This window comes from Micromesistius poutassou (genome assembly GCF_964030765.1).
Source record: "Micromesistius poutassou genome assembly, chromosome: 11".
NCBI lineage: Eukaryota > Metazoa > Chordata > Actinopteri > Gadiformes > Gadidae > Micromesistius > Micromesistius poutassou.
In genome coordinates, this window is record NC_140281.1 from 14842334 (window position 1) to 14867105 (window position 24772).

General features: G+C 47.1%; 1 protein-coding gene across 6 annotated transcripts in view; it reads left to right on the forward strand.

The window, feature by feature from the left end:
- scrib (scribble planar cell polarity protein) overlaps positions 1-24772 on the forward strand; it is a 67689-nt gene that overhangs the window by 25541 nt on the left and 17376 nt on the right. For all 6 annotated transcript variants that reach the window (XM_084475408.1, XM_084475412.1, XM_084475407.1 and 3 more), the window contains exons 3-23: positions 1063-1180; positions 1361-1439; positions 2246-2335; positions 3113-3169; positions 3607-3670; positions 4881-4955; positions 5481-5625; positions 6990-7108; positions 8187-8386; positions 8841-9007; positions 9270-9400; positions 9670-9795; positions 10431-10604; positions 11249-11665; positions 16456-16545; positions 16675-16752; positions 17087-17404; positions 19562-19642; positions 22014-22271; positions 23623-23733; positions 24483-24659. In XM_084475408.1, the coding sequence (XP_084331534.1) occupies positions 1063-1180; positions 1361-1439; positions 2246-2335; positions 3113-3169; positions 3607-3670; positions 4881-4955; positions 5481-5625; positions 6990-7108; positions 8187-8386; positions 8841-9007; positions 9270-9400; positions 9670-9795; positions 10431-10604; positions 11249-11665; positions 16456-16545; positions 16675-16752; positions 17087-17404; positions 19562-19642; positions 22014-22271; positions 23623-23733; positions 24483-24659 (3075 nt within the window). The remainder of the gene's footprint in view (positions 1-1062; positions 1181-1360; positions 1440-2245; positions 2336-3112; positions 3170-3606; positions 3671-4880; positions 4956-5480; positions 5626-6989; positions 7109-8186; positions 8387-8840; positions 9008-9269; positions 9401-9669; positions 9796-10430; positions 10605-11248; positions 11666-16455; positions 16546-16674; positions 16753-17086; positions 17405-19561; positions 19643-22013; positions 22272-23622; positions 23734-24482; positions 24660-24772) is intronic.

Consider the following 24772-nt stretch of genomic DNA (forward strand, 5'->3'; position numbering starts at 1 on the left):
GTGTGTGTGTGTGTTAAAATGTCTGTGTGTGCTGGTGCCTGCATGCACACAAGTTCACACACATTCACAATGGATCTTTCAAACTTTGGTGTGCGGTTTCTCCTTTACCTCTGTGATGTGGTCAATCTCCCTAACAGTGGGTCTTGGATGTATGCATCTTTGTACTTCGGCTGTATGTACCCTGTAATAATTGTTATTGAAGTGAGTGTGTTACAGGTGTCCATAAATCTTATACTCACTACTACAAACTCTGTGGGTCCTGAATGAGCTTTGAACGCTGTTGTTGTGGTTCCCCTGTACGGCAGCCAATCGCTCTGGGTTGTGGAATGATGACGTCCTCATCCTGCATTCTCCTCTAGCCGAGAGGAGAGCATCATTGAATCATCACTTCTGCTAAATTCAAGCTAATTCCAGAATGTCTGTGTGTGTGTCTGAAAATGTCACAGTTCACCTCTGTATTTCTATATTTCCCAGTTTGGATCAGTGTTTCATATCTGGGGTTTTGGCCTCGTAAAACGAGATGAGGCGAGAGAGTGGGGGCATATTCATATACATTTGTGAATAACCACCTGACAGGCATCCCTTTCCGGCATGTGGAAAGAGAACTTGCTGGTCATTGGATAACCATGCATAAAACCCTAACCCTAGATTTTTGCAAAAATACTGACGAGATGACCACTGGTAAACATTCAAGGATCGTGTTTTTTTTAACTACACAATCTTATATCTTGGAGATGGGGTTATCCATATAATCACTCACGTATTATCATTTGATTAGGGAATTGAATCCCTGAGGGAAGCTTCTGGGACATCCACATGCACAATTCAGAACAACTGAAGTGTGTGTAATCTGTGTAATCTTATGTCAATGAATCTGATTTAATATAATCTAAACTGATCCAATTTGATACAAAGTCAATGGTCTGAATTAATTTATCCAAGAGAATGTGAGTCTTATGTGAGCGGTCAAATATGAAGTCGTCTAATGGGATGGCTTTAAATGGCCCCCGATTCAATCTGATGTCCCCGGCTCTGACCTGGTGATTCCGTGTTGTGTTTCAGCCGTTCTTCCGGCTGCTGAACCTCCGGAAGCTTGGCCTGAGCGACAATGCCATCCAGAAGCTTCCTCCAGAGGTGGCCAACTTCATGCAGCTGGTGGAGCTGGACATCTCCAGAAACGGTACGGACAGAGGCACACAGCTACACAGAAACACCAAACACACACACATACAGTACATACTGTATATGCATATAAGCACCCATATACACGTACACACACACAAACACACACGCATGTCAGATACATGAACACACACACACTCTCACTGTCTCACTCTCTCACTCTGGTGTTCTCCTGCAGACATTCCTGAAATCCCAGAGAGCATCAAGTTCTGTAAGGCCTTGGAGATTGCTGACTTCAGTGGGAACCCCCTGTCCAGGTAATAGTCTCTCGATCACTGTATTTCTTTGGTCTTCCGCTGTCCAGGTAGTAGTCTCTCTCTCATTCTCTCTCCTCCTTCCCCTGGCCAGGTAGTAGTCTTTCTCTTTCTCTGATATTCTGCTGTCCAGGTAGTAGTCTACTTGGTTACCTGTGCGCTCTCTGCCCATCCACTGATAGAAAGCGTCTTTCATAAGGCTGGGCAGTCCTATTGCTAAAGCTAGCAAGCTAGTCATGTGTTTTGGGGGAGTGGCTTTGGAAGGAGGCCTGAAGGGAGGGATATTTTTTTTCTTCTTTCGGTTGGATAATTTTTTACTGACTTTTCAAAAAAAAAGTCAGTTAAACATATCGGAGATAAGTCAATTTGGTTTTCGTAGCGCTTCCTTTGTCCAACAGTAGCGTTATGAGCACCCACTTATACACCCTCACAATTAGTCTTGATTGGACTTTGGCCTGGTTGACTGAGTGAGCCAACATGTTATCTCCTGGCGCCCGGCCAGAAAAACGGTATTATATATCTGTCCTGTCCCTGGACCCAGTGGCATGAGGACCTAGGAGAGGCCTCTCTCTGTTTGAGACCTCCGGCCGTTCATCACCACCGCACAAGCTGTCTTATTGGTGGTGAATACTCCAACAGATGGAGAGTTTTACTCCCAGGCGAAAAGTTCTGGGTCAGATCCCAACTGTACACAGCCTTATAAGCCTCCTAGATCTGCTAATTGTTTTTTAATAACATTACTAAATGACCAAGTAATAATAATACATTTTTATCTTATAAGTCTCATAATTCCTGTTTTGTTTTCCCAGATTACCAGATGGATTCACACAGCTGCGAGCGCTGGCTCACCTGGCACTCAACGACGTGTCGTTACAGACACTGCCCAACGACATCGGAAAGTACGTATCTCCTCGTCCTAGAGACCTGAACCTGTTTAGATCAGCAGAACCTGAGCTAGGACTGAGGGAACCGCAGGCGAGATTACGTATTCAGTTCCCCTGACCAGATCCAAGATAGAGATCCAAGATGGCCAGTTGGTGAATAAGGCCCATAGCAGTAGAATTCGTCAATCATTGAGTCGGGTTTTGGGTACGTTCATATCCGATCAGACAGATCCAGTCCAACACACTACCTTTAACCTCCCTCATATCTTTGTAACAACTGCCGAGTCGACCAGTTCATCCAGATGAACAACATGTCTGAATATCATTAGTAAATATCACAAGTGTTTTAATGTCTGATTTATGTCCAAAGTGATGATGCTATCATACATTAACAGAACAGTTTGTCAATATCCTTTCAGTTTCAGTAGCCATTTAAACTAGTTAGATTTCCCTACCCAGCGGGCTACAGAGCTCAATCTCCATATTTGACAGATGGATCAGACCTATCTGCATGCCAGATCAGCCCCTACCAACAGACCATCTGACGGCTAACCATCTCTACCCCCCTCACCACCCCCCACTGTCTCAATCACCTCCATCCCCCTCCATATTCTCTCTCTCTCTCTCTCTCTCTCTCTCTCTCTCTCTCTCTCTCTCTCTCTCTCTCTCTCTCTCTCTCTCTCTCTCTCTCTCTCTCTCGCCTCTCTCTCGCCTCTCTCTCGCCTCTCTCTGTCTCTCTCTCTGTTTGTGTGTGTGGTCTCTCTCTCTGAACGTGTCTTTCTCTCTCCACAGTCTGGCCAACCTGGTGACGTTGGAGCTCAGGGAGAACCTACTGAAGTCCCTTCCCACGTAAGTGCACCCTTGGTCGGGTAAACACAGGCCGTGCTCAGCCTCTTATGGTGTGGAGGCAGAGATGAGACAATAACTCTCCCCACCGGTGTTCCTGCAGACTAAACGCTCTGGGATCCAGAGGATGTAGCCAGCGTTACTGTGATCTGGAATCTGACCTAGAGTCTAGTTCCCTGACTGGAGGCAGTCACATCTGCAGATCTAATGATATTTGATATCTTGAAGCGTTTTCAGAGGAACTGAACACTTAATTAAATAAAAAACAATGCTTTCCCCTAAAAGCTTCAGGCCTCTACAATGGTTGCTTTTTGATTGGCTGAATTCGATGACCTCGGCAGAAACAACCTTTGGTTTAGCTGAAATGTTTTGAGTGAAGTGTTTTGGCAGCATGGTTTCAGCACACATGACTGTATGACTCATTTCCTGTTCCTGTCCAGGTCTTTGTCCTTCCTGGTGAAACTTGAGCAGCTGGACCTGGGATCCAATAAGCTTGAAGAGCTGGTAAGATAAACATTCATACAAGCACACATACGCACATGCAACGCACATACGCATGCAAGGGCTCTGTCTCTCACACACACAGACAACACACACACAATAATTCTGTCTCTCATACACACACAGACAAACACACACACACAAGAGCTCTCTCCAACACACAAACTCAGACGCACTCACACAAAGGTAAACACAGACGGCTGGACACAGGAACTGATATTTACTCAAAGGTATATATACATGCTGTACTCAGGGGCAGAGGTATACTGTACTGTAGGATGTATGTACTGTGGTACTCTCAGGTGTATATAAATACATGCAGTACTCAGGGGTAGACGTATACTGTAGGTTGTATGTACTGTGGTACTCTCAGGTGTATATAAATACATGCAGTACTCAGGGGTAGACGTATACTGTAGGTTGTATGTACTGTGGTACTCTCAGGTATATATACATGTTACACTCAGGGAAGGTAGATGCATACTGTACTTACACACTTGGCATGTGTAGATAGAGTGTATGGAAACAGGGGCTTGTTTGAATAGACAACGGTAAATAGACCCTGGACAGAGCAAACCGTTGACATCCTCCTTGAAGCCTTGTTTGTCTGTTTTCTTTTTATGTTTGCTTACATGTCTGTCTGATCTCCCTTTTTCCTTGCTTGTCTTTCCTCTGTCAAACCTGCATGGCTTTCTTCAAGTGTGTCCATCGTTTGTCTGTCCCCAAGCCTGCATGTCTCTGTCTGTCTCGCTGTCTGTCTTGCTGTCTGTCTCGCTGTCTGTCCTTCTTTCCAGTCTGTCTGTCTGTCTGCCAGCTGCATACCGGCTTATAATTAAAACTGACATCATGGCGCTTGGATTTTCCTGTTCCTAAATATGTTTTGATAGGTTTTAAAAAATAGTGTTTGAAAGCATACAGAGCATGGTTTTGAGGAGCAACCGATTCTGATGATTCAGGGACGAATGTTTGCTACAACTGTTAATCTGTACCAAGATGATATGGGCAGGTCTTTCAACCCATTATGGGATCTTAAATTAAAAACAACCAATGAACTTAAACCCTGAAATTAGTTTAAAACAAAGTAAAAATCTGAATCACAGAACTACGTTTGAGAGCATAAAGTTTGGTTCAGAATGATCCACCTTGTTTGTTCAGCTGATTATACAGTCAACATCTAGTCATGATAACCAGCTCCACCCCTCTGCCCCTCCAGCCGGACACCCTGGGAGCTCTGCCAAACCTGAGGGAGCTGTGGCTGGACAGGAACCAACTGTCTTCCCTTCCCCTGGTGAGTCCTCCACCAGTCCCCAAGTCCTCCCTGCTCCACTCGGGCAACCAGGACCTCAGCCCTGGTCCAGTACCATGTACTGGTTAACCAGGACCTCAGCCCTGGTCCAGTACCATGTACTGGTTAACCAGGACCTCAGCCCTGGTCCAGTGCCATGTGCTAGTTAACCATGCCCTCAGCCCTGGTCCAGTGCCATATACTGGTTAACCAGGACCTCAGCCCTGGTCCAGTACCATGTATTGATTAACCAGGACCTCAACCCTGGTCCAGTACTGTGATCTGGTTAATCATGACCTATACCCTGGTCCAGAACCATGTACTGGTTAAGAAGACTTCACGTCTAGTCCAGTACCATGTACTGGTTAAGAAGCCTTCACCTCTTGTCCAGTACCATGTACTGGTTAAGAAGCCTTCACCTCTTGTCCAGTACCATGTACTGGTTAAGCGGACCTTACCTCTAGTCCAGTACCATGTACTGGTTACCAGGACTTGTGTGTGTGTGTGTGTGTGTGTGTGTGTGTGTAGGAGCTGGGTAACTTACGGCGGCTGGTGTGTCTGGACGTGTCGGAGAACCGTCTGGAGGAGCTCCCTGCCGAGCTGAGCGGTCTGCTGGCCCTCACGGACCTGCTGCTCACGCACAACCTGCTGGACACCGTGCCAGACTCCATCGGTAACCACGGCGACATCATCAACATAATCATCATAGCTTTATTGATACACAGGCTGTCAGCGACGCTGATGTTTTGGGATTCCAGACCAATGAGTGAATATAAACGACTCAGAAAATGTATTTCCTGGAATGACACAAAGGAGGACTACTTCAGTCTATCGTGCAAATGGTGGCTGCCATTTCATTAACAAAAAGTCCCTCTCAATGAGCCGGACTGCTTCAGAAACACAGTCTTCGATTTCTCACGTCCATTGCCAGCCAGTCATTAGGTGCCAGTCAGGCACAGCTTGGAAATACACATCCTAGTGGAGTAACACCTGACCAGCACCTGCCTGCTTAGCGCCTTGTGTGAGTCAGGTGTGGTTCCAGGAACGGTGTCATATTGATCTAGTTTGTCTGTGGCTCACTGGTCTGATAGAGAGAAGAGCAGCACTGCCCTCTAGTGGTGGGGACATGCCAATGAGCGGTGTCCTAAAGATAACATAACTCAGAACCTGAAATTAATTCATACTGATGGAGCCCTTGTGGTCTATTATACTATTAAGGAATACAGCCAATGTGTTGAGCTCTGTTTTATAGCTGGCCTCCGGTATTGTGTAATGGGGTTGTTCAGAGCGTCTCTTTATTTAGTAATGCGATATATTTCCCACTAAAGTATAATATAATGGGAACATAACATGAATTCAGATCATTCAGGAGTGCTGATTAGAGGACTCCCCTTTGTTCCTCCTCTTTACTATCAAACAACAGTGTAACCATTGGTTGAAATTTCTGAACCTGGATCCTATTCTCCTGTCATTCTGGATCTCGGGGACTAATTCGGAAAACAACCTTTGACATTGGTCCAGTATTGAGCGAGAATGTTGCAATGTTTGTGGCAATGCATCCCTTAATTGTAGGTAGTAGTGCCAGTAGTGCTCATACTACTAGTAGTGCTTGTTTTGCCACTGACATGCTCCGATATGCATTAGAAGTGTCTGACCACATTATCAAACAGATCCCTACAGTGGAACACAGTGTTTGCTTATCTCCGGCTCAATCCGTTGTGTTTGTTGTTGTGTATAACCATGTCTAGATCGCGGCAAAGTCTCACTCTGAAATCCCAGGAGAGAGGAGTCGAAGCCCTCACACATAAATTGCGCGTTTCCACCGGAGGGTGCGGGTCGGTTTCAGTCTGCAAAGGTGTGGCACGCGTCGTGTTTCCACTGTCAAAAGTGTTCGTGATCCGGACTGAGCCGTACTTGTTTCGCAGTACTCCTCCGTTGTGGTACTGAGACGCCAGGATGTGATTGTAATTCTTTGACTTGTGGAATTTAACATGTTCATTAGGCCAAACTGTGTTAACAGTAATGTGAATCCTGCAGGCTGTCTGCGGCAGCTGTCCATCCTGAAAGTGGACCAGAACCGTCTGACGGAGCTCACGGACTCCATCGGAGAATGCGAGAACCTGACGGAACTGGTGCTGACGGAGAACCTCCTGCAGGTAGGGCGATGCCGACTGACGCAATCTTGACCGCTGATCACTCACCACTATGCCAACATTCACTGCTAGCTCCAATGCTAGCCTGATGCTATCTCCAATGCTCAGCTATAGCTCGTCAGTCACTATGCATTCCCCCTCAGCATGCTTCCTAAGATCAACGCTATCCCAAATTAAAGCAAGCTCAGTGGTTAGCCAAAAACGCTGCTATCCAACTGCGAGACTGTCGCCCAATTGGGAGCCCATTGCTTAGCTCTTAATCCAATACTTACCGCTTACTATTTCTAAGCATTTAGACCTAAACCCAATTCTAGCTTAAGTGCACTGCTAACAAAACATAAGCGCGAATCCAATGTGAAACTTTAGCCCAGTATTAACCAATAGTTGATGTGTGGGCTTTTATCCAAACCGGCCATTAAAGCTCATTTAAAAGTGATTTTGCTTGTGCATACCAAACCCATTATTGTTTTTACCCCTTTATTGATGATTACTTCAATCTGTTTTCCTTTGGCTTTTAATGTCCCACATTTCCGAATTTCACTCTCTTCTCTCATCATCTCTCCTTCCTCACTTCTCTCTTGCTGTCTCTCCCTTTTCTCCCTACTTGCAATCCTTCTCCTTTTCCCTCATCATCTCTCTTCTCTCTGTCTTGCTCTCTCTTGTAATTGAATACCAAAAGGTTTATTGGTATGTAGCATTTATGTGGCCAGAACAGTTTTCAATTTAAAAGTAAAAATTACAATGCCAGCCTGGTCAAATATAAAATAAATTGTTTCTCTACCTCTGTCTCTCGCCTTCTCTCCCTCCATCTCCTTCCATCTCTCTCTTCCCATCTTCTTTCACTCCCTCACTCATCTCTTTCCTTCCATCTCTGTCTCCCTCTCTTTCAACCAAGTGTCACCCCACAGGCTTCCTGAAGCCGTGCATTCATAACACGTTACCTACACACACACACACACACACACACACACACACACACACACACACACACACACACACACACACACACACACACACACACACACACACACACACACCAGAGTGTGCTGCTAAAGCATCTGAACACACCTCTCCTCTGCAGGCACTGCCTCGGTCGCTGGGCAAGCTGAAGAAACTGACCAACCTGAATGTGGACCGCAACCGCCTGGGCAGCGTCCCCAGCGAGCTGGGCTTGTGCTCCAGCCTCAACGTGCTGGCCCTCAGGGACAACCGGCTCAGCAAACTGCCCGCCGAGCTGGCCGACGCCACCGAGCTCCACGTGCTGGACGTGGCGGGGAACAGGTACTGCTTCATCCAGGGGGTCCGGGGCAGCCCCGGAAGGCAATATGAATGGCTAGCTCTGGAGGACAAACTCTGTGCAGCTGACTTTGTTTTACTCAATGGCCCAATTGGAAATGGTTGAGTTCTTCACAAGTTCTTCGCCACAATAGGTGGATGTTTCCTGGATCGGTCCTGTTCACTGCCATCTGTGTCCTCAGATGCACTAACCTCTCAAGACCAATCCCAGTGTGTTTCATCTATACCTGTTGGGTTCATCAGTTATTTAAACGAAAATCAGAATTTGACTACAAAAAAAAAACCTGGTTTGAATACAGTTAATCTCGAAACCAGAACACAGGGAATCTGAATTCAATTTTGTACACATATTCATTGTTCATGAACAATGAATATTGTGGATGAAGTGTCCCTGCATAATGACGAGGTGAGTGAAGACTGAGCCCTTGTGGGTCTCCAGGTTACAGAACCTGCCCTTCGCGCTGACCAACCTGAACCTGAAGGCCATGTGGCTGGCCGAGAACCAGTCCCAGCCCATGCTCAAGTTCCAGACGGAGGACGACGAGCAGACCGGGGAGAAGGTGCTCACCTGCTACCTGCTGCCCCAGCAGCCCTCCCCCAGCCTGGGTGAGTCCCTGCTCCCCCCCCCCCCCCCCCCCACCACCACCACCACCACCTCACCCAACGCACTGCAGCAAACACACTGCACCACACTATACACCGAACCATCTGTATCTGTGAAAAAATTGTTTTTTGATCGTCTTGCCCTTCACTTTAAAGTTCACTGGCATCCGTTAACAGACAAATGTGTGGTTGAGATCCATCGAGAGGAGCCGTTCCCCCCCTCACATCCCGCTCTCTGTCTCTCTCCATGCCTGGTGCTCACCAGAGAACCTGCTCCAGAACAGCGTGGAGGACACGTGGACGGACAGCAACCTGAACCGGGTGTCGGTCATCCAGTTCCAGGAGGAGACCAAGGGAGAGGAGGAGGAGGACGACGAGGCGGCCGCCGAGAGAAGGGTAAAGGCAGAACAGGACAGGGACGCTCCTACAGCCGTTCTAGAGGCACGGCAGTGTAGTAGTGGTTCAGGGGTTCAGACTCCCAGTCGAAAGGATCTGAAGTCGAAGCCCGTAGTCTGCAGTCTAACCTGGAGGCCAATTTCTGCAAGCCAATCTGTAGCCACTAACAGGCCCATTCTTTTTTTATTTTTAACAATTTGGTGTTGAATCAGTCACTGAAATCAAAACATATATTGTACGATATCCAACTGTCTGTCTGTCGGCCCCAGGGTCTCCATCGTCGAGCCACGCCCCACCCCAGTGAGCTGAAGGTGATGAAGAAGGTGATCGAGGAGCGGAGGAACGAGGCCTACTCCTCCAGGCCCGATGGGGAGCCAGACTCTCCTGATCAGCAGGTACGACAGCTGACCAATCAGCAGCCAGAACCACCTGCAACGCAGTAGTTACAGGAAGTACAGAAGGGGCAACAGATTGACCGTGATGACACACGATCAAAATGGAAAATAAAGTGCATTATAGTTTTGAGTTGTGTTTTTTGGGCTTGAAACGTTTCAGGTGAGGTTTGAGTCAGCGTCCGCCACTCGCGTCGCACTGCATTGTGGGTTATCCAAGGGACTGTAGTTTCCATAGTTTGCATGCTACAAATTTGGCAGGAAATAGTACACTATCCTGTTACTTTTAGTATACTATTCAGTGTTTCCCACAGACCAGGTAGCAATGTGTGGTGCCCCCCTGCAGGGTTGGCAACTTTTGGTTTTTGGCCGGAGTGAGACTCTGTAGAATTTTATAATGCTTACATTATAACAGGGTCCGCGGGTGGAATTGTTGACGGGGGCGTGGTAGTTGGATTGCGGGCGGACGGGATTGTAAAGGGGGGGGAGGGGGGGGTTGGTAAAAGCGGAATCAATTTGTGGCTCTCGTTGTTGAATCTGTGGCGCTGTGCCACAGACTGGTCTATGTATGGGAAACACTGCTATTTTTGCTTTGGGCTCAGCCACTGATATACAGCATTACCTTTGCTTGGTTACAGGGGAAGCGGCTAAGCGACCTCTCCAATCAGAGCCAGGAATCCCAGGCTTCTAACAGCACAGTCTCAGCCAACTCCCATGAGGAGAGGCGGGGCTTAACCACCATGGGGGAGGAGCTAGCCGATGGCCACGCCTACCAGGAGGAGCTGGATGAGATGGAGGTGGAGTACATCGAAGTGAGTTCCTGATGATAAGATTAATGAATTGGAACATGACAACCTACTTGTGTTTGGGTCTCAACAGATCCAGCCTCAGCACCCACATGTGTAATTAACAGGATAGGCCAAGATATCTGTAAATGGTCGATTGCATGTCTTACCCAGATTCAGTCGAGTTGTTTAATTCAGTCACTGTGCGTCAAGAAAGGGAGTTTGCTGGGTTAGCATTTGCTTTCTTTAAGAATGTGATACTGTGATAAACTATGCTTTATTAATCCCAGAAGGGATATTCGGGTGTCACTGCATAAAGTACAGGACAGTATTAAGAAACATTTTAAAAAGTGATACAAATAATTAAGAGTAAGAAATACATACTATTTGGTCATTTGAAATTGTAGTATAATTAGACATGACCATTTAGGCTGGAAAGAAGGACACGTGGTCATATTCCCTTCTCTGCCATTTCATGATCTGCTCTGTGGTCAAACGTATTATCATCCAGTATTTTGTGTGAAATATAACCTAATTCTGATGACACAATCTTCAGCCTTGTTGGTCAGCCACATGTAATCCCTGAAAGAGCAAACATTAGCCACGCCCCCCTGCCACTACTCTACACATGGTGCGCTATCCTCAACGCTCGCCCCACTCTCTCCCGGCAGCCCACTGTCCACTTCGCCGAGGAGTCAATCACCTGCGGCGGCGGCGAACGGGATGACGACGACGAGGAAGAGGAGGAGGAGGGCGAACGCAGCGACGAGGAGGGCGAGCGGAGGCCCGTGGCGGCCGAGAAGCAGCGGCTGATCCGCAAGGACACGCCGCACTACAAGAAGCACTTCAAGATCACCAAGCTGCCCAAGCCGGAGGCGGTGGCCGCCCTGCTGCAGGGCTTCACCCCGGAGAGCCTCCTCCCGCCGCCGCCGCGGACCCAGGAGCCCCACCCCCAGGACGAGGAGGAGGAGGAGGAGCCGGGGCAGGGGGAGGGGGGTCACGTCACGCCAGAGAGAGAGAAGTACAACAGACCAGAGGTGGCTGAGCTCGAGGACAGTCGGCTCCAGGTCAACACCAGCCAAGCCAAGGTACACACACACACAAACATAGTGGACGGCTGGAGAGCAACCGAACACCGGGCATGGAGCAGCTGCAGTGACTGGGGTTCACCAACTGTGGCGCTGTTGCTGTGGTTCCATTTGAGTGTTTGGCTGCGCTTCAATTTATTTAACAGATAAAAACCTATTCTAAGTTCTTGGGTTTCGTTTGCAACTTAAGCTGATTAACGGTAAAATGTACTCTAGTAGTCCCAGATGAGAAATCTGGGTGTGTACTTCACTGTTAAACGTTCAAAGTTCAATGTCTTCGCTATGCTACCATGACCAATGCCTTGCCCGTTGCCCCTATGCAAACTTACCATGCATAGAAGCCCTGCGCACCACACTACCACTGCCATCTTGCTACCTGCATTCATACTGTGTTTGGATTGCTAAATCCTGAATCTTGCCAGCGCATGCAGGGTTGTGCCAACAAGCTATCTGGCTCTGGTCTCAACAGTGGCCTTGTTGAGACACAACCTGCTTTTAATTTGCTTGTCATCCAAACTATGGCATGTGACATCATCCTGACACTTGCTTAAGCCAATCAAAAGACAGCAGTGGCATACCCGATTTCACCAGAGGGGCTGCTGCAGACTTGGGTTCTACTTTACCATGGGCTTGGTTCATATATTGATAAGCTATACATTAATACAAGGGTTAGGATGAAGGATGAGTGATACCAGCAAACTATGCAGCTTTGATGCAACGGCTCTATACAGAGTTGAACTAACAGACACTAGAGATTCAATGACCAAAAGACCTTTCCATGCAGTTCATTGCCTCCTGTTATATATGATGTGACATAACTGGCACAACTGTGTGTCTGTAGCACGAGTAGAATATTCTCCTGCATCGTTGAAGTGATTGCGCACAACGTCCTGATTAATCACCAATTACCAGCCAATCAAAGTGCCCCAATGCTAACTGGGATCATGCTAATCCGACCATTGTAATCTGAGCTGCTCCGTTCCCTGGTCCTTCATAATGATATGCTAATGTACATGATGTGCTGATGATAATTGAGTCTATGGATAATGTACATGAATCAAATGATAATTCACATTTCTAGAGCAACAAAATTCAGGCCACATAGCCAATTTAAACTTTTGGTGACCCTAACACCTGCCTTTTAGGTACTTTATTATGCGGAACAGGAACGTATTCATCTGTTTGCCTAATGTTGTACCGATCAAATGAACTTTGTTGTGATTGGTTGTTTGCCTGTGTGACATCACTCGGCCCACCCGGAGCTCTTTACTGGCAGAGTGGGGACGCTGAGATCCAGAGAGCACTGTTAGAACCATGTTGGGTGTAGTGAGAGCCTTTATTGATGGGGGGAAAAAGCTTTTTATTGTAGTTTTTAGGAAGAATGTCGTGGAACTTCGGTAGCTGCAGGGTCTATTTTAGACATACGTCTTTGCTGTATTAGCACATGCTAATTTTGGCTAATATCAGCTAATGTGATCTTATGTTTGCTTTTGCCAGCTAATCTCTCGTGTTGATAACTTTGGCTCATGTTAGCTAATGTTGACTAATGTTAGGTAATGTTTGCTTATATTATCTCATGTTGGCTGATATGATCTAATGGTCTAATCTAATGTTTGCTTATGCTACCTAATGTTAGCCCAGGGCTCCAAATACGGTTAGATCTCCTTGGAAATAAACCATTAGTCACTCCCAACAATCAGCAAAACTTACTGATCCCATCCCAACCCATCCTCCCTTATACACCTTCCAACAGTAACATCCATACACGGCACGCTTCTAAATACACCCCATTACAGACTCAAGCTAGCTTCAGACCACACCCTCACTCCAGCAGGGAGCTGTCCATGTAGACGATGGGGGTAGGGGCATGTGTATAGCCTGGTGGTGGGGGGGGGGGGGGTCTACCTCTGCTTCCTCTGGTTTCTCTCTGTTCTCGGCTCCTGGGGTCTCCACTTCACACTCTGCCTTTAAATGCTTCTGGTGGTGGCAGGTGTGTGTGTGTGTGTGTGTGTGTGTGTGTGTGTGTGTGTGTGTGTGTGTGTGTGTGTGTGTGTGTGTGTGTGTGTGTGTGTGTGTGTGTGTGTGTGTGTGTGTGTGTGTGTGTGTGTGTGTGTGTTGAGGTGTAAGTGCGTGTGCAAGTGAGTGTCTAGTGCGTGTGTGTGTGTTGAGGTGTAAGTGCGTGTGCAAGTGAGTGTCTAGTGCGTGTGTGTGTATTGAGATGTCTGTGGGCCTGACTAATCCGCATGCTTGTCGCTGGTTCCTAACAGGGGGTGTCCTTTGATCAAGTCAATAATCTGCTGATTGAACCTGCTCGAATTGAGGAGGAAGAGGTCTGTACTCTCTCTCTATTTCCCCCTCCACATCCACTCTATCCCTACCTCGCTCGCCCTCTGTCTCTCACGCACCCGCTCCCTCACTCACCCACTGCTCTTAAAGGGAGTGGGCGGGGCCAAGCCGGGGATCATGCCATCTCATTAACCCCAACGAGCCAATCACAAGCCAGCTGCTTGCGACAACTCATTTTTAACATGCGGCGAGTGAGAAGCAGGAAGTGGTACTATGTTTTTGTGTATTTTCTATTTTATTTATATGTACATTACATTTTGCCATTTAAGGTTTTAATATAATGAAGCAATACTATATCATGGTCACTCGGGTTAAAACACATTTTAATGTTTCATGGCGGATGTTTTTCTGCAATGTTTTCGGGTTTCTACCACATCTGAACTGCTCTCTCCCACTTAGTCTCTCCCTCTATCGCTCACTCTATTTTAATCTTTGTGTCTCTCTCTCTTTTTTTTCCTCCATCATTCCTTCCCTCAGGCTGTGTGGTCCAGGAGGGAGTCTCTGTTTAGTTAGTTATTAATTATTAATAATTTAATACATTATTAAAGGCCTGTCTGAATGGGGCGCAACAGCTGTTAACCAGGGAGGAACCAAACTGTTTTCAACAGTTATTTCTTCATGAGATCCATCCCCTGGTTCTAATCTTAAAGGTGCCATGACATGCCACCAGGTGTGGTGTGATTAGCCGTTACAAGCCGTTTTGGAAATCAGCCCCTTAAGACATAACAGGTGTGCGTGTCCACCTAGATGTGTGACGGATAGATGTTTGCTACAGTCCACTGGGTAGGCTGATAGACTGATCTATCCAGCACACATCTAGGTGGACATGCCCACTTTCCAAAATGGCTAATCACACCACACCTGGTGGCATGTCATGGCACCTTGAAGTACTGCCTGTGGTTGTTTTCACAGCTTCTGTACCCATGCTGTTGCTGCCATCTAGTGGTGTAATGAACCAATGGTTACTCACCTACCCTTTATTCTATCTGCTATGAGCAAGGTCCCAATTAAAATCATGGTCATTGATGCCATTGCCGTCTTACAGCTTAGGTTATATTAAATATATATTAGGCTCCATTAACTTGGTATGTCACGATCCAAATATATGTATACCCTGGAACTGGCTTGCACTAGCTTATGCAAAGACATCAACTAACAGACACTAAGTGTCTTGATATAATAGCCAATCTTCATTATGTAAGTGTTACGATTTAGGGACGCCTTGCTTGATGTTGCAGTTGTTAAATGCTGAAATTGTGAATAATTTATCCTGGGCGATTATGCAACGACAAGCTTTGTAATGTAGAGTGATGAAATATTGATGTGAACAGGACGTGGTTGTGTGCTTTGTATTAACAGCAGTATGCATTAAGTTAACAGGCCGATCGATCGATAATAACGTTAGCCATGATGAATACATTCAGGGGTACAACCCAGGACCCACCACAACTGCTCTGTCGATCTCTCCATCTCTCTGCGTTTTTTTCACTCTTTCAGGCTCTGTCGTGACTCTCACTCTATCTCTCTTTCTCACTCTTTATCTCACCCCTCTCTCTTATATTCTGTCCACCCATCCTCCATCCTATTGTCCATTGTCCTCCATCTTGTCTATTGTGCATGGCTTGTCACCTGAGTCCCCACACACCCTTCCCATTCTCTCCATGACTTGAACTCTCCATTAAGATGTAGACTTGTGGTTGGACTCATTTTCCCACAATGCATCTACAGTGACTGTGCACGTGTTCAGTTTAAATCCGGGAGGTCTAGACTAAAGGAAGTTAGACAGTACATCCTCTATGCCTTGGGACTATGGTCACCTCAGTGACAATATGGATTATTATAATTTTTTGACAAGAGTATTTGTTTGCCTCTGGCACTCCTAAAAACACCTGATTATCAACATGTTCAAAGGTGTGTTGATGATGAATCTACGTAATTCAATCATTAGTCTGTTGTAACTAGAACTGGCGTGTATGTACAGGCAGACTAGTACATTCATATTTGCCAGTTGATAATGACAATCTAATATTTGTATAAACAATATCAATATTCACATATTTTTACATATTGTAAATGTAACAATGACTGCATCCATCCATTCACTGAGATGACCTCAGCCCTGACACAGAGTTGCACGTCCGTGTGTGTAGTTCTTCTGTCCCCAGTTAGCCGCCACCTTCTGTTGAATACGAGGGAGCAAACCCCACAACAACTCTAAGTCCAGTCACAAAATGCAACGTAATAATGCTTTTTTTTTAAAAATCCACACCATGTGTTGTTGGATTGTGGGAAAAAGTAATAGATATTGATATTTGATATTTTAACACAAATTGCGCTGGCTTACTGAGCTGTTGAGTGGTGGCTTCTGGCGTTGCTTGTTATATCTGCAGTTGCTGTGATGTGTGCTACCGCTGAATGCTAATCCCTCTATCCCTGGCCTGTAGCACACTCTGACCATCCTACGGCAGACTGGGGGTCTGGGAATCAGCATCGCGGGAGGGAAGGGCTCCACTCCCTACAAGGGGGACGATGAGGTAGGTCAGCCTGCCCATCTTGTGGTCAAGATGACATGGGCTAAGCCGCTGGCTCACAAAGCCCAATTCTTAATGAAAGGTCATATTAAAATAAATGTTTTCAGTCAGTATGATTTATTTGGTCTCCAGGGAATCTTCATCTCCCGGGTGTCAGAGGAGGGCCCTGCAGCCAGAGCGGGGGTCAAAGTGGGAGACAAACTACTCGAGGTAAAATGCTAGGCTAAGCTAATGCTAGGCTAACGTGTGCCTTGTCAGCTTCAGGCTATGGTTTATGATCTTTCTCTCTCTCCCTCCCTCCCTCTGTTCTCCATGCCCCTCTGTTTGTCGGTCTGTCTCTCTCTCACTTGTCTTCACGGCTCTCTCTCTCTCTCTCTCTCTCTCTCTCTCTCTCTCTCTCTCTCTCTCTCTCTCTCTCTCTCTCTCTCTCTCTCTCTCTCTCTCTCTCTCTCTCTCTCGTCTCCACGCCCTTTTCCCTTTCTCGTCTCCACCGTCCTCTATCTCTCTCGTCTCCACTCCTCTCTCTCTCTCTCTCTCCCTGCAGGTGAACAGCGTGGACCTCCACGGCGCCGAGCACCACACGGCGGTGGAGGCGCTGCGCAGCTCCGGCTCGGCCGTCTCCATGTCCATCCTGCGGGAGCACATGGTGGAGCCGGAGAACGCCATCACCACCACACCGCTGCGGCCCGAGGACGACTACTTCCCCCGGGAGCGGCGGAGCAGCGGGCTGCCCTTCCTGCTGGAGGCCGGCCCTAGCCCACCCCGGCAGCGGCTCAGTGCCTGCCTTGTGCGCAACGACAAGGGCCTGGGCTTCAGCATCGCGGGGGGCAAGGGCTCCACACCCTACCGCACCGCCGACACGGTGAGACCACGACCACCCCCCCACGCCGCCACAAACGCTGTTTCAAATATGATGGATGACGACGATCAAACACCCAGTGTTATACAGGAAAAATAAGATTTAACGAAGGGCTGGATGATCCGATGGATGTGAATGTAAGGACGAACCTGGTTTCACCTGTGGCGCACCGGATCTACGGCAACGTTCCTTTGAGGGACAGTGCGCACCAGCCAAAGAAAATCTTGACTTGAGTTTTCTTCCAGACGCTGCGGGGCGTAACTTGTGACTATAGAGTATATCAGTCGTTTCACATGGGGATGTAGTGCAAATGAACGGAAGAGGCTGAGACTAGTGCTACAGGCTAGTTTTGAAGGTAAGGGCTGAATGCTAGTGCTTCATGCTATAGCTACATGCTTGTGTGACATTCTAGTAGAGGCTATTAGTGTCTAGGGCCTTGAGACTGCATGTTGGTGCCTAGTATGGCTGGCCTGAGATGATGCAGAGAATCATGGATCCAATTTGGTTATACATTTGGCTAGTTTGGTTAGTTATTATTAATACCACTGCCAAAGCTTCTTAAATATATGTTCAGGAATGTTTTTTTTTTAATGCAAAGCATATATAGTTCAGAAGAACGATTTTAAGATATGAGCTAACTTACTAACCAATGTGACGGAGTTCCAAGTGTAATCACAATCATGATCTGGTACAGACAGACAGACAGACGTGATGGGGTGGCAGCCATCTTTGTTCCTACGTCTATTCTGGCCCAGCGTTTACATCCATCGTCACGGGGATGAGAGATATGAATAGCAGGGGCTGACACTTGATCCGACTACTGTAACTGGAGGGGTGGTGGCAGCGGCGGGGAGGGGTGGGATGTATATTTGGGTCAGTGTCGGGGCAGCACTGCGTTCCCTCTTTCTCAGCTCAGAGAACTGAAACGGACAGGAGCGAGGACGCATTCACCTGTGGTTGAGGTCTGTATGGCTCACCGGCCTAGGGGCTCTGGCTCTGGCTCTGGGGTTGTGTTGTGGATGGGTGTTGATGTGGATTCTTGACTTAGTTTGTTTGCTCCTTGCCTTTGTCACCTGATTTGGCATCTGTCCAACAACCAGCGCTCAGCTGGACGTTACCGGCTTGTCAAGGAGGTTGTGTTGCATGCAACGTGGGCATATGGTCGACTGGAGTACATTATTAATGATCTGCTCCAAACCTTTTTAAACAATGCGCTTGAGTTAGGGTGGGACCATTTAGGGCATTCATATGCACACTTTACTGTCTTGGATTTAAGTTTTATTTACAGAGGTCTTCTCTCTAAGGGACCTCTCTGAAGTGCTACCACCAGGGAGGATTGTGAGAAAAGGAGGTCTATATTTGGTTTGGCTGAGCCAGATCGTCCCAGTGAAGCGTCGGTTGAATCCACCTAGCCAGTCAGCCAGCTCTTTCATTCATCAGGAAACTGGAGCCATGTGTTGAAGGGAGGAATACAGATTTAATTAGATGCATGTCTAGCATGTCTGAGCCAGTGCAGAGATATTTAATGTGGCCATTCCGATACACTTGAATGTTTTGTTTGAAAGTGTAGTTCTAGGCTTCAAACACAGACTTTAAGCGTTTGGGTTAGGTTTTTATTAGTATTATTAAAAGATAAGTGATTGCAACCACCTGTCTAGTTTGAATGCTAAACAAGAAGATTGCCTAGATATGGAAGGGTTGCTGGTTAAATTCCCAAATCTCCTCTTAGCCAACGCCTCTAAACTCCACAAATCCTGCAGTCCCCCAGCTGCTCCGGACGATCTGTTCGGCCCTCACAGGTTTACGAACGTCAATGGCGTGTGAACGTGATTGCATGTGAAGGGTCCGTTGAACGTGGTGCATTGAACATGAAACTCCTTGAGTGTCCACGGTGGCTGAGTGCTATATTAATCAGCGAGGTCGGCCCTCAGGTCTGTGAATGTAACGCTAGATAAACTTGTCGTTGTTGTATCAACGTGAATGTGAGTGCATGTATGTGTAATGCTAGACGTCTCGTCGGATGCACTGCAGAAGGTGTGTGTGACTGGTTAATTGTGACGCACCGGGCCCTGTGAGTGGGCCCTGGTGGCTGAGCGCTGCTATATTCATCTAGTCGGTTTCCCCCTGGCTTCCTCTAAGTATGTATCGTTGGTTTTCCAGGGGATCTACATCTCCCGTATCGCAGAGGGAGGGGCAGCCAGCCGGGACAGCACGCTACGCGTCGGAGACAGAGTTTTATCCGTGAGTACACACACACACACACACACACACACACACACACACACACACACACACACACACACACACACACACACACACACACACAGGTATGTGTGTGTGTGTGTTGTTAATGTTCATATCTATCAAGCAATTGACAAAATGATGGCTGACAGGTGCTGATTATACAACAATACTAAATGATTATGCACCATGATTCTGGAGACGTCTGGGATGCCCCCTCCCCCTCACATCTCCTGTCTGTGCCGTACAGTAGAGACGTTGTATTCTTACTGTGGCACAGATGCAACCCAAACATGGCCCTATCATGGTGGGATAATAGACCTCTTGTGAGCTCATAGTCCTACTCTGGTGAGCTCATAGTCCTACTCTAGAGGTAGGTCTGTGCTTGAGTTTCATGTCAACTAAATACAGGAAATGATGTAATCCTACTGTGTTTTCACTCATTAACAACATTCTTTAGAACAGTAAACTGGAGTAGTCTCCATGCCGGGTCTATCTAGCCTTGTGTTTCCTTTGGAACGCATTCATACAACACTACAACACCACCACTTTTCACCAACTCAAGCCAGTCAGAAATAGCATTTGCATGAACACCTGCAGAGGAGCTAAAGCTAAAACCTCCATCTGCTGACAGGCTTCTGCATGGCTCATATTCTCTCTCACAAGTCTGCTTATCTCACCCTGGCACTTCTTGTCTTTCTCACCTACTTTCGTCACCTGCATGTCTGTCGTCTTTAAAAACAACCACAGATTATAGAAAAATATCTCTGGCACTTAAAAAGATACCATGATTTTGGTGACTGATATGGGCATTACAATGTGTGTTTTAAACCCATCACATTTACTCATGCTGCAGATTCCCAGATTTTAAGTCATACAGATAATTATTGAAGACGATTTGAACGTATATCTAATGTTGAGAAGAGCTTAACCAGAGCCGCTGGCCCTGGCCTTCAGCTCTCCTTTTCCTCATCTCCTGCTCCTCTTCTCTGCCTCCTCTCTGAGTTCTTAACAAAATGGCTTCCTAACTGATCTGCTCTGCTGTTCTTCTCCAGCTCTTCAGTCTATCTTTTTGTCGACAGTTTATTATGTCTCTCTGTCTGTCTGTATCTCTCTCTGTCGTGGTCTTTCTTTCTTTCTTTCTTTCTCTTCCCTCTCTTTCTTGCTCGTTCAATTTCTCTATCTCTCTTGTTGCATGTCCACTAATGCAAGCCACAAGTCTGTATGTTTCTGCCCTTGGCCTGCTCTGGTGGGTGTGGCTTGCTCTGGTGGGTGTGGCCTGCTCTGCGTTGGGTGTGCCCTGCTTGGTGGTGGGCGTGGTGGGGGAAGATGTGTTGGGGCAGAGCCTTGTGGCTTGCTGTTGTGGTAACTGCCTGCATTACCATGGCAGTGGTGACTGCCTCAGCCATCAGAAAGAGCTGTTACTGTCTGGGCAGCGCCTAGCCTCTGTCACGTACAAACAGGACCATTATGTCACTTCCTTCTTCCGGTTTCATATTCAATAGTCAGGGAAACTCCTTAAAACATTGTTCCTTGCCTTTGTGGACTTGAGATCAGACCACCTTGGCTGGAGCACACACCACTAAAGCTGCTATACTGTGTTTTAAGTGTATAAAGGCAAGGAGGTGTCCAAAGTGTGTAAACTGCTCTAGGGTCAGAGAAGGAAACATGTTATGCACTGATTTGTTTTTTGCTTAGTGCTGTTACAGACCGATGCTAAGATACAATAACCTACAACAGTTACCTTCTAAAGTAAGCTATGACAGAATGCTAGCCCAGTTGCCTTCTATAGTAAGCTACCTACCAAACTAAGCTAGGCTATTCAACTATCCCAGTAAAAAGCTAGCCCAGTGAGGTACTACGTAACAAGTCAACACAATATAACCATCTCAACAAGCTAGCACAGTGATTTAGAGCAGTTATTCACTGCAGCTATGATGTAATCAAAATTGCACAAAGATGGACGTCTTGGCCTGCAGCAGCTCTCTGCTCCCCCTCGCTGCTCTTCTGTCTCTGCTGTCTGCGCTGCTGGGTTTCCTGCTTTAACTAACCTCTCTCACCACCATGGTGTCCCCCTGGCACTGCTAGTCTGAGCATCGTAACACACACACACACACACACACACACACACACACACACACACACACACACACACACACACACACACACACACACACACACACACACACACACACACTCTTAACGAGCTGGTTAGTGTCTAAACTTCAGTTAACTTGTCTGCACGTCAACGTTGACCAACAACCAAGCTTGTTCGGTCCTGAGGCAGCCCTCTTGGTTCCGTTCCATTGGCTCCGAGACTGTGAGCCGACTCCCTCTCCTCTCTGATTGGTTGGTTTTGCTGTCAATCCAGATCAATGGTGTAGACATGACAGAGGCCAGACATGACCAGGCAGTAGCTCTTCTTACTGGCACCTCCCCCACCATCGCCCTCGTGGTGGAGCGGGACCAGACCGCCCCCGGGGGGTCCCCGGGTCTGTCCCGGGGCCGCGCCCACTCCCCGCCTCCCCCAGAGCCCTCCGACTCCCCCGACAACGAGGACCCCACAGAGGACGGCCTGTCGCCGCAGGGCAACCACCTGAACCGCCTGGAGGATGAGTATCCCATAGAGGTAAGACCAACCGGCCAATCAGAGGTGTACGTTCAATGAGACTACCAATCGGAATGTTCGTTCAATTACTGAACCGATTACAATGAAATGTTGAATTAGTCAACCAATCGGAACCTTTCTTTATTCAGGAAACCGAGAACAATATATATTAAGCACACGGTAATAACACAGTAATATATACACACATACAACATTATGGTGTATATTTGAGTAAAAAGGCTTCAGCTTCCATGTATAAATGTCTGTTCATCTGGATTCCCGTCCTCAATGCTGTCCAGCGGCACAGGAGAGTGTGCACGGTACGCCTGGTCAGAGCCACCGACGTCACCAGGGATGTGACGGGTTCCACATCCCTGGTGACGTCATCCCTGTGTCATTGTGGTGGTGTCGGTGGGCACAAATGTAGACCTAGGAGCCCTTGTGTTTGGTAGAGAACCCCCTTAATCAGGCGAAGCCATAGAAACACCACTTAAACTTAAAAACTTAAAATCTTAGTATACTACTTCTAAAACATTTATTTTGGGGGATCAGGAGGTAAGGCACGTTGTCTGGTAACCGGAAGGGTGCTGGTTCTATCCCCATCTCATTTTAGTGTCACTGAGCAGCACCCCAAACCCTAACCGCCACTGACCTGGCTGTTGCCTTGCTTGGTTGACACAGCTGTCGGGCCGGGGTTGTTTTCATCGATGATCACTTATTGTAAAGTGCTTAAAAAGACCCCAGGTTGAAAAAGATTGTACAAGTGCAGTCTATTTACCTTTTCTTCATGCGTCCCAAGGGGAAAATAAGGTGTTCTTTTAAATGTCCTATTTATTTGTCAAAGTTATTATATTAGGGATGCACTGAAATTTCGGCCACCGACAATTTTCGGCCGAAAATGGCCCAAAAGCGCATTTTCGGCTTTTGGCTGTTTATTCTTTGAATTGCAAGCCTTGATTTTAGTGAGGTTAGTACACAGTCATAGCTATAAATGCAATGGTAGGCCTACTAATAATTGGCATAATAATTTCTTTCGGTGTTTCGGTTTTCGGTTTTCTGTTTCGGCCAAGAATTTTCATTTCGGTGCATCCCTATTAAATATACAATCTATATATCTTTCATTCTATCCACAGTATTGACATCGCTCTCCAATATCTAGCTCTACTTCTTTATAAAATCTAGCTCCATCTAGCTACATTAGCTAGCTTTATCTTTATGTATATAATCTAGCTCCATCTAGCTAGGTTAGCTAGCTTTATCTCGATCTGGAGAATCTTTCGCTCTTTTTCACCACATCCGGTCAAATCCTTTTTCTATTTCTCTTTTGTTGAACACACCCCTGTAAGAATTGCTCTACTTCCTGTCTCCACAGGAAGTGATTCTTGTGAAGTCGGGCGGTCCTCTGGGACTCAGCATCGTGGGGGGTAGCGACCATGCCAGCCACCCCTTCGGCATCAACGAACCCGGTGTCTTCATCTCAAAGGTGAGAATATAATGTTGGAATGGTCACACGGCTGTCTGTGATCACGACGCCTCCTCCAGGTAAGGAGGCACATTACGTCACAGTACAACTGCTACTGATGGTGAACAACAAACACACTGACAGAAAAGAAGATGGCTTGTTTATTTACCTTCTTCCAATCTAAGCTACGGACCACTGACAATTCTCTGCTTCAAAACGATCAGACTCATCATTCACTCAACAAGAACTCTATTGGCATGCAAAATGTTCATTGGCGTTGCCAAAAATAAGAAACTTTTTGTAGAAGAATATATTAATATCTCTTCCGCTTCTAATATCTCCTGTCTTCTCTATCTTTCCATCGCTGCTTTCCCCTTGAAACTGTCCTCTCTACCTCTTCTCTCCTCTCTACCTCCACCTCATCTCTCCTCTCTATCTACATCTCTTCTCTCTTCTCTACCTCCACCTCACCTCACCTCTCCTCTCTATCTCCATCTCATCCCTCCTCTCTATCTACATCTCATCTCTCCTCTATCTACATCTCATCTCTCCTCTATCTACATCTCATCTCTCCTCTATCTCATCTCCTCTATATCTCCATCTCATCCCTCCTCTCCATCTCCATCTCATCTCTCCTCTATCTCCATCTCATCTATCCTCCATCTCTTTTCTCCTCTCTCCTCCTCTATATCCATCTCATCTCTCCTCTTCCTCAATCTCATCTCGCTCCTCCTTCTTCTCCCCTCTCCTCCATCCCATCCCTTTCTCAGGTGATCCCCGAGGGCCTGGCATGTCAGAGCGGGCTGCGTGTGGGTGACTGCATCCTGGAGGTGAACACCATGGACATGCGTCACGCCACTCACCAGGAGGCGGTCCGTGCCCTGCTTGCCAACAAGCAGGAGATCCGCCTGCTGGTCCGCCGAGACCCCTCCCCACCCGGCATGGAGGTAGGCCAGGGGGTGAAAGTCTTGTGGGAGGAGACTTACCCACAGACGATGGCGTGGATGATTGGTTTGCAGAGGTTCAATGTGGATGTTGAGAATCATTCCTCGACTTATTT